The 14,386-nt window shown below is 48.4% G+C and overlaps 5 protein-coding genes across 6 annotated transcripts, besides 2 other annotated features; all 5 read right to left on the bottom strand.

Annotated features, from left to right (window-relative positions):
* Window positions 1-497: 497 nt before the first annotated feature.
* TSTA_070870 (allergen Asp F7) lies at window positions 498-1,779 on the bottom strand (the record flags this gene model as incomplete). Its single annotated transcript, XM_002341028.1, has 1 exon — window positions 498-1,779. One exon carries the CDS (start codon window positions 1,777-1,779, stop codon window positions 955-957), a length of 825 nt encoding a protein of 274 aa, XP_002341069.1. The 3' UTR covers window positions 498-954.
* Window positions 1,303-1,401: a microsatellite.
* Window positions 1,448-1,578: a microsatellite.
* A 2,807-nt stretch (window positions 1,780-4,586) lies between the features above and the next one.
* On the bottom strand, window positions 4,587-7,798 carry TSTA_070860 (ribonucleotide reductase large subunit Rnr1, putative). Its single transcript, XM_002341027.1, has 3 exons — window positions 7,617-7,798; window positions 7,353-7,510; window positions 4,587-7,295 (listed from the first exon to the last, which is right to left on the bottom strand). The coding sequence occupies exons 1-3, from the start codon at window positions 7,633-7,635 to the stop codon at window positions 4,851-4,853; spliced, it is 2,622 nt and encodes an 873-aa protein (XP_002341068.1). The 5' UTR covers window positions 7,636-7,798; the 3' UTR covers window positions 4,587-4,850.
* A 314-nt stretch (window positions 7,799-8,112) lies between these two features.
* On the bottom strand, window positions 8,113-9,402 carry TSTA_070850 (kinase-related protein). Of its 2 annotated transcripts, none has more exons than XM_002341025.1 (3): window positions 9,253-9,402; window positions 9,059-9,198; window positions 8,113-8,970 (listed from the first exon to the last, which is right to left on the bottom strand). In XM_002341025.1, the coding sequence occupies exons 2-3, from the start codon at window positions 9,096-9,098 to the stop codon at window positions 8,300-8,302; spliced, it is 711 nt and encodes a 236-aa protein (XP_002341066.1). In that variant the 5' UTR covers window positions 9,099-9,198; window positions 9,253-9,402; the 3' UTR covers window positions 8,113-8,299. The 2 variants fall into 2 exon arrangements, with proteins under 2 accessions (XP_002341066.1, XP_002341067.1); XM_002341026.1 differs by having other exon boundaries at window positions 9,258-9,402.
* Window positions 9,403-9,438: 36 nt separating this feature from the next.
* TSTA_070840 (uncharacterized protein) lies at window positions 9,439-11,169 on the bottom strand (the record flags this gene model as incomplete). Its single annotated transcript, XM_002341024.1, has 2 exons — window positions 9,439-11,020; window positions 11,159-11,169. The coding sequence occupies 2 exons, from the start codon at window positions 11,167-11,169 to the stop codon at window positions 9,709-9,711; spliced, it is 1,323 nt and encodes a 440-aa protein (XP_002341065.1). The 3' UTR covers window positions 9,439-9,708.
* Window positions 11,170-11,856: 687 nt separating this feature from the next.
* Window positions 11,857-13,773, bottom strand: TSTA_070830 (fungal alpha-L-arabinofuranosidase, putative; the record flags this gene model as incomplete). The annotated part of the gene is made up of 2 exons (XM_002341023.1): window positions 12,319-13,773; window positions 11,857-12,294 (listed from the first exon to the last, which is right to left on the bottom strand). The coding sequence occupies exons 1-2, from the start codon at window positions 13,378-13,380 to the stop codon at window positions 11,857-11,859; spliced, it is 1,500 nt and encodes a 499-aa protein (XP_002341064.1). The 5' UTR covers window positions 13,381-13,773.
* Window positions 13,774-14,386: the final 613 nt, after the last annotated feature.

The following is a 14,386-nucleotide window of genomic DNA, read 5'->3' as shown; positions in this document are numbered from 1 at the left end:
GGGGGGGGGGGGGCTCGAGAAAAAGCACAGTCTGGGGCACGAGGGTCAAGAAAGTATATATACCAATAGTAAAAAGGTAATTACTTGGTCAAAAAGAATGTGGGGAGAGGTCCGAGCAAAATGAACGATCTGAATTTTTTTTTCCCGGGTCGGCGTTAGGCCCGAGGACTGAGTACCACAGCGTTAGCCTCTTGTAAGGACTCTTATATTGCAATTGTACAGTCGATACCCTCTCAGCGGTATATACAAGCGCACAATTAAGAGTGGTGAAGCATCGTGGAAGGATGAAGGACGATCAGGAGAGTCAGTGCCATGACGACATAAAATCCTGGAGGAGCGCTAGTCGCTTATGTAAATCATAGAGGGCGGGCCAGCCAATCAGACATCGCACGTCGCTGAGGCGCCGGCTCCGGTCAATCCGACACTCTGGATCAGTGCACCTCACTAACTTTTTAATAGCATGGATACTATAGGGAGAAAGGAATTTTGACCATTGAGACAGCTGAACAGACAGTAAATCAGTATTCGTATTGCAAAGACACCCATTCTCTAAAACTCCTTTTGTTTCGTTCCTGCGCCAATTCATACTCTCCAGGAGTGCGTACGTTCGTGACTTTTAAAAAAAACTGAACCCGAAGAATGCAACTCAGCTGACTCGCAGCATGAGCAGAAATTGACTGTTCCATGATCCACATGAATTGTTCTTTTGTTGACCGGGGTTAACAAACATAGGATGAATCAAATCACAGAGAACGATAAGGGATATGTGCGTAAGATAGCATGATATCCGTTAATGAGAATGATTGTACATGAAGACACCAAATCAATAGTCTATACATATATCGAGAAAAAACAAATTGAAGGTAAGACCAGCCGGAAGCCCGTGGACTCCAAGTAGGATCTCCGAAGAAGTAAAACGACCGAGGTTAGAGCAAGCGCTAGAACAGCGCTTACTTAGATGGACCACGACACGGTGATACGTCCGGCATCAAAGCTGGCGAGATCGCCAAACATAGCGCGCGACATATCGATGGACTTGGCGTCACATCCCGCGCACTTGTCGACGACAATACCGGTGGCAGTATTGCCCTTGTAGGAAACAGTGATCTTAGCGCCGCAGAGAGACTGGTCCATGATTGCATGAGAGAGGGCGACGACGTTCTCGGTGGAACCGTCGTTAGCAGTGCCACAGTAGCTGGGAGCAGCCAAGGAGGTAGCAGTGTCGTAGTAGGTGCCGTCACCAGTGCCAGAAAGACCGGAGCCGCTAGAGCTACCAGCAGGGGCGGTTGAAGCAGGGGCGGGAGGAGTGGAAGTGGTGGTGGGAGCTGGAGGAGTGGAAGTGGTAGTAGGAGCTGGAGGAGCGACAGTGGTAGTAGGAACTGGAGCTGCAGTGGTGGTGGTTGGAGGAGCTGCTGCTTCCTGAACAGGAGGAGGGGATGGCGACTGGGTGGGAGTAGTAGAGGTAGTGGTGGTAGGAGGAGCAGGAGGAGCCTGAGTGGGAGTAGTGGTGGTCTCGGCAACGGGAGCGGGAGAAGGAGCAACAGTGCTGGTAGGAACGGCAGCAGGAGTAGTCGAAGTGACGACTGCCTCAGTGGTGTAGACAGCGGCGGCAACAGCAGGAGTAGGCTCGCCGGGGAAGACGGTGATGGTCGTGTCGATGGTGGTAACGTCAACCTCGGTCACGGTCTCGTAGACGACAGCGCGCCTCTGGTTGACAGGGGCAGCGGCAGTCAAGGTAGCGAAGATCGCAGCAAGAGCGAAAGCCTTGGAGAAGACCATTTTGAATATATGCCGAGGAAGATGACTCGATATTGGTGTCTCGAAGGATTTTTTTTTTGGAAGTCTCGTTGACTCAAAGTGTGTTGGTAGCTGAAGAGCGACTGGAATCGAGCTAGCGATTTCCGATTGACGATGAGCTGTGGATAAGATTGCTTTAAGGAGTGGTAGCAATGTCCGCACAGCAGATGCAAATGAGGGAAAAGACAGTTACACGAAGGAGCGTGTGCAAGTGTTGAGGGAATGACTGGTAGTGGATGGGAATACGAAGGGAGAGAAAAAGTACGGGGGAGGATGGGCAGTTAAATATTGAATCGGTAGCGGCCCTTAGTGTGCGCTCCAGACTTGCCCACTGGAGCCCAAGAGTGGATGCATCCCGGACGCCACGCCAGTCTGTTCCTGACCATCATTAGCGCCATTCCTCGCTATGATTGGATGGCACAGGCGGACAAACACGAATCGACCCGATGCGCTGTTTGGCGTTCATTGTTTCATTGTCCACTCGGACCATATTGAGAATAGCAACCATATGATCTATTGCATCCGTCCTACTCTTGCGGTTTATTTCCATCTCAGCGTGCCATGTCATCGTGTGTATCCCACAAATCCCTCGGTGACACGAAAAGGGGGGAAAGCGTTAGACTCAGGCTAGAGAATGGTGCGACCGATCGGCAGCCAATGACAGACAGGCTACTGCAGGTTCAATTTATTGGTGTGGCTGATCGGGGCTGTGAGTGGTCAGCCTTGAAACAATACGATGTTGGCTGACCAGTCAGAAACCAATGTTTTAGTTATTGTGGAGACATCTCGCTAACTCAAAAGAAAAATCGGCTGTGTAGAGCCTTGATCTCCGATTGGCGGGTCATCGAGTGGTGCCTGAAAGAACAGGCTGACCCACTGTTGCGTATATCCTCATCGCGAAGACTTACCAACTCCGGCGATTTTTGTACGGTCTAAATGCCTCATCTTTTTTTTTTGCCCTTGATTTTGCCATGTGCAAGCCTTTACCACGGATTCTTTGGTTCTGATGAGTTTCATGGTTCTGGACCAAAGTATCCTGTCGCGTGGTACACTCAGCAGCAGGAACGTACCACAAGTGGGAAGACGGTGAGATTAAGCTTATCTAATCGATAACCTTGCCATCAATCGAAATATTTGTAAGATGAAAGATCTCTGGAATGTGATTGATCATCATTTTGCTTGAGAAGCCTATATCGTCACTGTATCCATGTCGCGTACGCGTCAACTTTGATTTGATGACTGCAAGTCATGATAGATATCGCGTCCGCCAGTCTCATCCAATGGAACACAATTCAATTGCTTTCGGCCTTGGTGTCCTCCAATCTTTGTTATCGAAAGTCTGGAACAAGGCACGATTCAAACCACGAACAGTGTATCTGGATGAACGGATGAGGGGGTAAACCGGGTTCGGTGAGAACTCGTTCTTGCCACCGTTGGATGGATACGTTCTAGAACGATATGGACACGATGAAAAAAGTCTTCACTTGATTTTTAATATAATCCATGAATTCACATTGGCGCCATGCAACTCACCTCCCAGGCACACAATTAATTTTTTGACTGACATGTGTGTGACTCTTATGTAACTATTGCCAGGATTTCATTGCCCCTCGGCTATCTCACTCAATCCGGCGATGCCTGTGGACCTCTTTGCCCTATATTGCCTGTCAGCGGAATTGCCGTTATAGGAAATATTGCTATATCATGCAAGTCACTCGTCCATCACGGCGAGATAGATAGTGTTGTAGTTTCTCTAGTATCTCTACGTTGGCTATTACCCTATTACCTTCGTCTAGATAACACTGCTTGCTCGTGTTCTCGCAAAGATGTGATAAGTATAGACAGCTCATAGCCTCATACATGCATGAAGTCACATGATACGGCCAGCCATAGAGGGCAGGAAATGGGACATGATGGCCAATCAATCTTGCTAGCCTTGTTTATCAGGCTGAGTTGAGAAAGTCGCCGCACAGCTTATTTGATGCTGCAGCTTCAGACAAAAATCTCCAGGAGACCCGTCATATTTGGGAGGCCGCAGGCAGTATCACAATTTGCAGGACAGGGGCAGCGGACGTGAAAATAGAGCTGCACCAACAGGAGCAACCGGGAAGTGACAGGGCCAAGCGTTCCTCTCGACCACGATCCAGTTGACTGAAAAGCGGTAAACTACTCCTTTTCTGGTTGAGAGGGGAAGAATCTAGTGAAACAGAGATTCTGAGTTCGTCCAAAGTCAATATCTCCTTAGAGAATCAGAGAAATGAAGACATTCGACTTGCGCTGATCACTCATATATCATGCTACATACGCAAATAACTCGTCATATCGATTGGACGATGATAATATCAGCCTGGAACGATTTTGGACACCGCCTCATATATCGGGACGACTGTGATTCGCTATTTACAAATCAGTGTCTTTCAATTTTTCTTCTCCTTGGATGGACTTCTCTTGTTGAACTTTCGGGATATCACAACGTACGGACGCCCAAGATAAAGGAATTGGACGGATTTATGCTTATTTTTCCAAAAACGGCCTCCCTGGCTAACCCGCCGTCTTTGCATGTCGTATGGAGTAACTCGAAGGTGATATCATGGATGAATAGCTGAGCACTTCCAGTCTGGAGTTGCAGCTTATTCTGACCAGCGACCCCTCTGGATGTCTGGATGTAATTTTCTTATTGGACGTCACTTCTATTAGGCAGTAAGTTGACTGATAGGTACATTAAAGGATCAGCTAGCTATCACTTTACGGGGAACCCTGGAAGAGAGAGCTACATAGCTATGGATGAATGAAATATAACAGATATAGAATTACTGCCACTATATCGAATAAGAAGATACACATGATAAACACTATAAGACGGGAAAAAACGCCAAGTATCGAATCGAATCAACAGGAAAAACAAACATGATGGGTGATGCAAACATTCAAAAATCGTAAGACGCGTTTCAATCTCTTCGGTGCGGTTTGGAGGAAACAAATACAGGGAGGATAAGGGGAATACTAAAATACAAAAGGAAAAAAGAAAAAAGATGATCAAGAATCTAGTACTCTTAACCGCTGCACATGATGCAGGCTTCCTTGTTCTCAATGCTGCATTGAAGAACCTTCTGAGCGTAAATGTCTTGCTCCGAGTCACCATTCTCACCGGCTTCTTCCTCAGTTTCGGATTCTGCCTTGTCCTGGGCAACCTCAACAGGCTGAGATGAACCGTTAACACGAGAAGCGGAGATGGGCTGTAATGGGTCTGGGACACCGTTTCCATTTGAAATAGGAACGATAGGCTTCTGATCGTACATGGGACGAGGAACAGAAGCATAAGAGTTGTTGAATGCAGCTGGTGCTGGTGAACGCTTCTTGCTAATACCATTGGCGCGAGCAACGTTGGTATCTTGTACCTTCAATTGCTCCTGGTCAACAGTGAATTGAATGGGTGCGCTAGCAGCCATTGTACGCAAGTAGTACATTCCGGTCTTCAGGCCCATCTTCCAGCCAGCAAAGTGCATGCTGGTGATCTTGCCCATGGTGGGTTCCTTCATGTGAATGTTGAGAGATTGTGATTGATCAATGAAGGCACCACGGTCAGCAGCCATCTGAAGGATCGATCGCTGAGAGATTTCCCAGACCGTCTTATAAAGAGCCTTGATGTCAGCGGGAATGTTGGGGATGTTCTGGACGGATCCGCCCTCAGCGATGATTCGGTTCTTCATGTTGTCAGACCAGAGACCAAGGTCTACAAGATCCTTGAGCAACCATGGGTTGACGACTTGGAACTCCCCAGCCAAGACACGACGGGAGTAGATGTTCGAGGTGTAGGGCTCGAAGCACTCATTGAAACCAAGAATCTGACTGGTACTAGCAGTAGGCATAGGAGCAACGAGAAGACTGTTGCGGATACCATGCTCACGAATCTGTGCCTTGAGTGCATCCCAGTCCCAAAGGTCTGTAGGAGTGCGGTCCCACATGTCGTATTGCAGGATACCCTGAGAGACAGGAGAACCTTCGTAGGTCTCGTATGTGCCGTACTCCTTAGCAAGCTCAATGGAGGCTGTCAATGCACCGTGGTAGATGGTCTCAAAGATCTGAATGTTCAACTGCTTGGCCTCTGGAGAGTCGAAGGGAAGGCGGAGAGCAAGGAAAGCGTCAGCCAGACCATTTACACCAACTGCAATGGGACGGTGACGGAAGTTGCTCTTCTTGGCCTCGGGTACAGGATAATAGTTAATGTCGATAATCTTGTTAAGGTTTCGGACAAGAACCTGAGTGACTTCGTGCAATTTGCCAAAGTCATACTCGCCACGAGCGGTGTCAACAAAGGTAGGAAGAGCAAGGGAAGCCAAGTTGCAGACAGCAACCTCATCAGGAGCACAGTATTCAATGATTTCTGTGCAAAGGTTGGAGCTGCGGATAGTTCCAAGGTTCTTCTGGTTGCTCTTCTTGTTGCAAGCGTCCTTGTAGAGCATGAAGGGGTTACCAGTCTCAGTCTGGGCTTCAAGAATGGCGTACCAGAGCTTCTGAGCCTTGACGGTTCGGCGACCACGACCTTCCTTTTCATACTTCTCGTAAAGAGCATCGAACTCTTCACCGTAGACGTCAGCAAGACCAGGAGCCTCGTTAGGGCAGAACAAGGTCCAGTCCTGGTTGGCCTCCACACGACGCATGAAGAGATCAGGAGTCCACAAGGCGTAGAACAAATCACGAGCACGGACTTCTTCTTTACCGTGGTTTTTGCGAAGGTCCAGGAACTCAAAGACATCCGAGTGCCATGGTTCAAGGTAGATGGCAAAAGCACCAGGGCGCTTGTTACCTCCTTGGTCAACATATCTAGCAGTATTGTTGAACACTCTAAGCATAGGTACAAGACCGTTTGAGGTACCATTGGTTCCTCCAATGTAAGAACCAGTGGAACGGATGCGGTGAACATTGAGACCGATACCACCGGCAGACTTGGAAATCATAGCACAAGTCTTAAGAGTATCATAGATACCCTCAATACTGTCCTCCTTCATATCCACAAGGAAGCAAGAAGCGAGTTGTGGTCGAGGAGTACCCGCGTTGAACAGTGTAGGAGAGGCGTGTGTGAAATATTTCTGGGACATCAAGTTGTATGTCTCAATGGCTTTTTCAATATTCTCGCCATGGATACCCACGGCAACACGCATAATCATGTGTTGAGGACGCTCGGCAACCTTACCGTTGATTCGGAGCAGGTAGGAGCGTTCAAGTGTCTTGAAACCGAAATATTGATAGTTGAAGTCTCGATCATAAACAATGGCGGAGTTCAGCTCATCAGCGTGTTTCATGACAGTCTCATACATCTCAGGAGAGATCATGGGAGCCGCTTTATTGTTTTTGGGATTGACATAATGATACAGATCTTCGATCACAGCAGAAAACTGCTTCTTTGTCTGCTTGTGTAGGTTGGAGACCGCAATACGAGCGGCGAGGACAGCGTAATCGGGGTGAGTGACGGTCATGTATGCGGCGGTCTCAGCAGCCTGTTGATATTTTTAGTATATGCTCTAGTTTCGAGAATACGTTGCAGTGACACTTACCAAGTTGTCCAATTCCACTGTGGTCACACCCTGGTACACACCAGAGATGACCTTTTGTGTGATGGCAGCAGCATCGACATGGTCAGGGTCTAGACCGTAACACAATCTCGACACACGAGCTGTGATCTTGTCGAATTGTACGCGTTCCTTGCGTCCATCTACAGGTCGTTAGTAAGCTTTTCACCAGCAGGAATTCACGACAGGACAGTATGATATTGTGATATCAAGATGCTGCGGTCATTAAGGAATGAAGATTGTTCTTACCTCTCTTGAACACATACATATTTGATATGTTCCTCACGCGTATCGACGTGGTTGGACTTTCTTCAACAAGGCACCAGGAGAACGAAAGTGTCGGGGGTATCAGTTATCCAAATGATGATTCTTTAGAAGAAGAGTGGCAAGGGTAATGAGATAAAAGAGTAGAGGAACTAAGAAGATGCTATCGAAAAACTGGAAGATGCCTGGAGAAGGGAGAACAAAGAGGAAATTCAAAGTTGAAATAGGCTGAGAGGGGCAGAAAACATGTTATTTTTGATTCCTAAGCACAGGACGCGTCTATCACCTGGGAAGACGCGATTTCGTGTTTGGAGCTTTTTTATTGATTTCGCTAAGTGGCGGCGCTACGCGCCTCGCGGTCACGTGAGGCGGATAACTTTACATAACACTTTAACTTGAAGAAGAAGGCGGTCAATCATACTACCATAGGAACAAAGGGGCAACGGCCCCTTTGGGAAGTCTCCCGCGGCAGAATAGAGTCACGTGACTACAAGTTCATACAAGTATATGATTGGCTAATTATTGGGGTCAGACATACATCCCATAATCCCACACATCCAAAGGAGGCTTGGTTGTGTCTGATAATAGATGAAATATATCTGTCCATCAGGAACCACTAATCATGATGTTGGGCCCATACGGCTGCCGTTGGCCGCAGTAACAGGACCCTAAACTGAGAACTTCTCGTCAAATGTACTGACAATAACCTCATCCACCGGCAACCTGAAATCCACAATCTCCTGCCCATTCAACAAATCATTCTCTCTCGCCCTCTTATCCGCCTCTTCTTCGTTCTTCGCAATCCCCGCCTCGACATGTCGTTTAATCAATCTCTGCCTCGCAATCTCAAAATCCACCTCTACAAACCACAGTTCATCCATAAGTGCCGCAGCTTGATTCCAGGGATCTTTGTTTAGGCTCAAATAATTCCCTTCAAAGATTAAGACACGCGCTGTAGCGAGGATTGGTATATCATTTTCCACGGGATCTTTGACTGCATGATCAAAGCTCGGGGCATATACTGTACTTGTCGTTGCCGTCAATGGCTCCCGCAGGAGCTTGACTAGTTGCAAGAATTTGTCCGCATTGAATGTGAAATGTGCTCCTCTTCGAGCTGCTGCAAATACCGGGTCTGGCATAGCAGCGAGTTCGGCTCGTGTTAAATGATAGCCATCCATGGGCACGAATGCAGCGATAGGTGGAGATCCGGGGGAGTGCTCTGCATATAGTTCATTGATTCGTTTTGTGATAGCTATTGCTAACGATGTTTTTCCAGATCCTGGCACGCCACTGATGGCAATCATGAGACGGGATGTCTCTGGTGTGGATAGGAACTTGTCTGGATGGCTTTATTAGTATCATGATATAAAGTTACTGTCGTATGAGGTTTATATCTGTCTCCATCAAAGGAAATCAGATGCGCCTACCCCATGTTTTCTTCACTAATCTGTTCACCTGCTCCTCCATCTCGAACCAGACTGAACAATTACGTCCGTCGAATTTTATAATGACAAGGCCTGATTCAAGGTTTGGATGATATGATCTTATAGGCCGTTCTATGGAATCTCTTTTTAATGTCAGCCAGGAGCTTGTAAGGCAGTGAGAAGTGCCTAGGCGTTACGTTACTATAGTGGGGTGATGGGATGAGAGTTTAGGAATATCGGACGAGACTGCGCCGTCCGGTGGATTCTAAAGAGGTCGCCTGTATTCCGTAACTAGTCCAAAGATATGGAGTGTGCGTGGAGTGCGTGGAGCTGGACTATGTACGTACGAAGTTTGCAACTAAGTTCAAGGTCAGGTCAAGAAACGCTTCTAACTTGATCAATGTGGGGAATTAAGTTGGTCACCTGATGCATATAAATTTGTGACACAGAACAAAAATTTACACTCAAACATCGCGCTGGACTTTTGTCGTACAACATGGATCAAAATAGCTCAAAAGAGGAACACCGCAACGGATTATAGAAACAACACCATAAACGCCGCCCAATGCACGTGCTCTCAGCCCACATTGTCGCTGATAACTGTACAATCCCGCCAGGAGATATGAAGTAGAAAGGAAATAATTAGTAGTGGCTCATGGTTCATCAGCTGCATTTGTGGGACCGTCGCTGCCGTGACCTGGAGAGACATCACCGACATCGAGTTGACGACCTATAGTGCGAGGTAATCCTGCTGCTGCCCACCACCCGTCGGGAACATGTTCCCGTTGAGCTAAGCGATCAACAATAGCCTGCATATCTACACCGGACGACAGATCGTGTGAAACGACAGAGAGTGAATGTAGCGACGATGCTCCGGGCATCCTTGACAGCGGAGGCTGGCTGTCTTGAGTAGTACCAATCGGTAACGTAGAGTCAAGCAGTCGGGCTCGTGGGTCCTGACGTCGAGGGAAAGACCCCAGACGACGTAAGTCCAACTCCGACTCTGCTTCGGTATCTGAATCCGTAGCATGATCTGGAATATCACAGGGATTGAAGAAATCGGGGTATGGTTCCAAAATCATATGCACTGTAGCGGACGGTCCAGACTGCGTTTGTTGTGTCTGAGACTGCCGGGAAGACTCGGAAGCGCGGTTGGAGCTGGTAGCAGCATTGGATGTGAATGAAGACTCCGTGCTAGGCAAGTTGGGATCCGGGGTGAGAGTAGTCAGAAGAGTTTCCCATGCGTTGTCCAAGTCATCGTCAGGGCTAGCACTACGTTGCCGGTCACCTAAGCCATCAATTCCTTGTTGCAAGGAGGTTATATTTCCATTGTTCTCGCTAACCGATCGATGACCGACACGGCGCAGATACCGCAAACCAGGTGCTGGTCCATCTTCTATCATATGCGTTGGTAGTCGTCCAACCGCTGGCGGGGGTGACCTCCGTTCGGTACGGGCTGAAGTGCCGCTATCGCGAGCATATGCAGGAGCAAATCTAGGCGAAAAGCTGTCTGGTGTCTGTCGAATCCTGGCGTAATCTCCCAAAGACGAACGTTGAAGTGTTTCGCTAGGCGACCATGGAGGAGTGGGCATCTCAAAGCGCAAAGACGATTCGCGTGGAATGCGAAGACGCCGACCAGGTTGACGATGTCGCAGCGCATCCCGTAGCAATCGCGAGCCCTCCTCTCGTCGAGCAGTATCATTCAGGGCAGGGGAGTCCCTCGACCAGTCAAACAGAGAAGCATCGCTTTGTGATAAGCTCTGTCGAGAAGGCAAACCCTCGATAAGACTCTCTAGTTGGGCCAAAGAAGTGGACAAAGGAGTGCGAGGAGATATATTGCTAGAACTTGTCTGCGACACAACATGTCGCACGGCTCCTCTGCGACGAATAGATGAGCGTGAGTGGGCGCAAGGGTCGCTTTTGACGGAACTCTTGGGTTCGGGAGGAGAGGGCGGACGCCACAAACTACATATTACACGATGATTGTTAGTTGAGACTCGCGATCAAGAGAATCGAATCTTGTTGCTGGGCAGCCGGATCAGGCTCCAAGGCAAACACGCTGGCGCGAGTACGTGGGCCGCGACACCGCGCGAATCAACTTACGGAATACCCATAATGAAGACCAAAAAAAGAACAACACGAAAAGTCTTGAAGGAGAAGGAAAAGATAATAGTTATACAATATTTACGCACTCAAAGGGCGCGAAGAAAACCCACCAAGATTTGAATGATGGTGAAGGATCATGGAAGGGGATATGTATTGGCAGAAATACCAGAGAGAAAGAGGGAAGGTGGCTGGCAAAATCGGCGGGCGAGTTGCGACGGTGATCTGGCGGATCTGCTGGAGGAGACGCTTACACCGCAAAAAAAAGAATGGCGCCAGCCAATCAGAGTGTTTGGACGCGGATTTGCTGGCAGTCGTAGAGTATCTTACAGCTCGGTGGTGATCATTCGCTAGAAGCCTGCAAGATGAAGTCTAGCACCTTTTTTCACTCGCAATAGTCGCTGGTATCCTTGGAGATGTTGCACATTGGACGTCCTGAAGCGATTCTTAAACAGGACATAATCTCGTCCAACTTGGAGTCACGTGATATGGGTTTGTCTTGTTTGCATCCATAAGGCAGGCACCTTGCCCCTTGGATCATCTACAACTGCTAACTAACAAACAACTCCAGACCATGAAATAAGTAAGTTCTCTCTCTCTAATATGTATGCTCATATACCTATATATAGGGCAAGTACATTTGCCATACTTGCTAAAAGGGCTCACCCATCTATCAAAGCTCCACAAGCCTGCCACAATCAAACAAAGCCGGTGCTGATCAAGAAGCTCACATCATTGTTGAACGAAGCAGTGGCATCGAACGTCTGCACTCCGCCATTGCTGGCAGCGTATAGTACGTTGTTGTAATGACGGAAATAGCGTGTGGGATAACTCCAGCTTCGAAGCGAACTGCCCTTGCCGTTAAGGCCTGATTGTGGGCAGAATGTGGCGTCTTCATGGAACTGCTTGGTGCCGTCGTTCGCATCGAGCATGAGCTCGAAGTTATAGTGCCGTATGAAACTCCCCGGGGTGTCAACCGACTCGAAAGAGAAGCATGCGCTATTGCCTAGACCGGTACGAACCGTCCAGCTAGCTTCTTTTTTGAGGGTACTGGAACTGGACGACGAAACTACCTCGGTGTTGACGGTGGTATCGTTGTGCGCGATATATCTAGTCGTGTATCCGGGAGTGGTTACCTGGAACGATATGGAGGAACCAACGTTGAGCGCTGGACCGCTAGCTAACGACGTCGTAGCATATTTTGCAGCCACGATGTTCGCTTGCACTGCATTTTCGGTGGCGTCAGAAGGGTACCCAGACGTCATAACGCCTTCGTAAAACGTTCCCTGAGCACCGTTGCTGTTATCACCACCAATACCGAGAATGATGGCACCTTCTTTGGCCATCGGGTTGTATCCAGACACGCTTGGGCGCGCCCCGTCATAGAACGTTGACAACGAGCCGGACGCTGAGTTGCCGCCGCGAATTGCCCAATGATTTGGTTCACCTTTAACAGCCGCAGTGACGAATCGATAAGAGATTGACGGGTCACCGGTATTTTGCTTGGGGCTGGAACCGGAGAACAGGCCGTTCTCAAGATCAGCCATGATCCATGGGCCGCTTCCAGATCCAGTCCCCCAGAAGGTGCTGTCCCCATAATAGATGGCCTCCATATGGCCATTGCCCGTGTCAGTACTGCTGGTCTCGGCGTTGCCGTAATCAAAGCAGCACTGACCGTTGTAATGAGTTCCATCGAGCACTGCATACATGCCCTCTGCCGCATCTCCGGTAGCTGTGCCGCTGGCACGGTTGTTACGATAACCGGTACCTGGTGAGATGAAGACACCGTACGCTTTCTGGCCGTTCAGTGTGACTGGAGCACCAATTGCGCTAGCTAGATTATCGTAGCCGTTGGATTCTGGACCATTGAAGCCGCCAGGCGGAGCCTGGGTAAGGTGGTTACCTCGACCGGATTGGTCATAGATTATTGTGATAACACAGGTCGTGTTAGCACAAAAGCTATCTTGAGCGGCGGCGTTGGCGACACCTCCGGCAGAAAGTGGTGAGATGGTAGTTGTAGCACCGTCGGAACCACGTTTAACTTGATAAAGTGCACCACTATAGGAGGCATAAAGGGCGCGAGTGGTACTGTGCGCGGCAACGCAGGGTGTGCCCCCTGAAGCATAAATGTCGCAGGGCCCAGTAGCGGCGACAAGGGAACTTGAGGCGACAAGGCCAAGAGCCAGAATTCTAGCGCTCTCGGGGCTCAGCCGTGGAAACATGGTTACTCCTTGTAATACGGCACACCTGTGAGGGCTGCAAATTGATCGACAAGAAGCTTAGATGACAACTGAAGCAGAAAGGGTCTCAAGCTCGGTTGCCTCTCTTTTTATAGTCGTTTCAATCTGTCGAGTCTTAACATCTTTCGGATTAAGACCCGCACATGGTATGAAGCTCCGCCAACAATGAGAGACTCATATATTACGTTTAAGCTATTGATATTTACCGATATGCGGGGTGCATTCAGGATACTCTGAATTACTGCCATAAACATGATGCTTTCCCTCTTCGGCGTTGCATAAACAAGAACATGTGACGTATGCAAGGCTATTCTGTCTCAGGGGATCATGCAAGTAGATTAAATGATTCGGATGGATCACAATTGGGAGGAACGTCTGAAGATTTGATTCGGTTCTGTCTATAGAATCCCCGAGTAATTGCCTAATTCGATCCAATTCACTGAGGGGGATGAAGCTTGTCCGAAAAGAAAAGAGAAATCCGCTTGTGTACGATCTTCAGCTTGTATACAGTCAATGCGGAGGCCGGATCGACCAATTATTTAATCATGGCACTAGAACCCCGGATTTTCGCATATAAGCTTAAAAAGGCCTTTATTCTTACACTCGGACATTCGACGCACCAACAGACGACAAGACCTATTGTTACCGAGGTCTATCTATCAGGAATTATCCGTGTTGCGTTGCAGTTAATCAACTCTAATGTTCACTTAGAGGAAGATCCACGTTTCGTTTCCACCAACTATAATGGGCTCGGAATATTAGTGAATGTGTCATATAGCTTTTACCCTTTTAACCGATTTTGATCCTCCCAACTTCCAAGTAAGTCACAGAATCCCAGGTGTGTAGCAAGGAGGGGGGTTTAGGTGGTAGCTTTATCACAGCTCAATCAACTCGCCTCTGAGTCTCACCTTCACTTTAACAGTCATGAAAGCAATCTTTTATCTTCAGGCCAGTGAATCTTGTACTTTGCCCATTTTACATATCAAAA

Source organism: Talaromyces stipitatus, genomic scaffold, assembly GCF_000003125.1.
Source record: "Talaromyces stipitatus ATCC 10500 scf_1105507295523 genomic scaffold, whole genome shotgun sequence".
Classification (NCBI taxonomy): Eukaryota; Fungi; Ascomycota; class Eurotiomycetes; order Eurotiales; family Trichocomaceae; genus Talaromyces; species Talaromyces stipitatus.
This window is presented reverse-complemented; position numbering and strand designations above follow the sequence as displayed.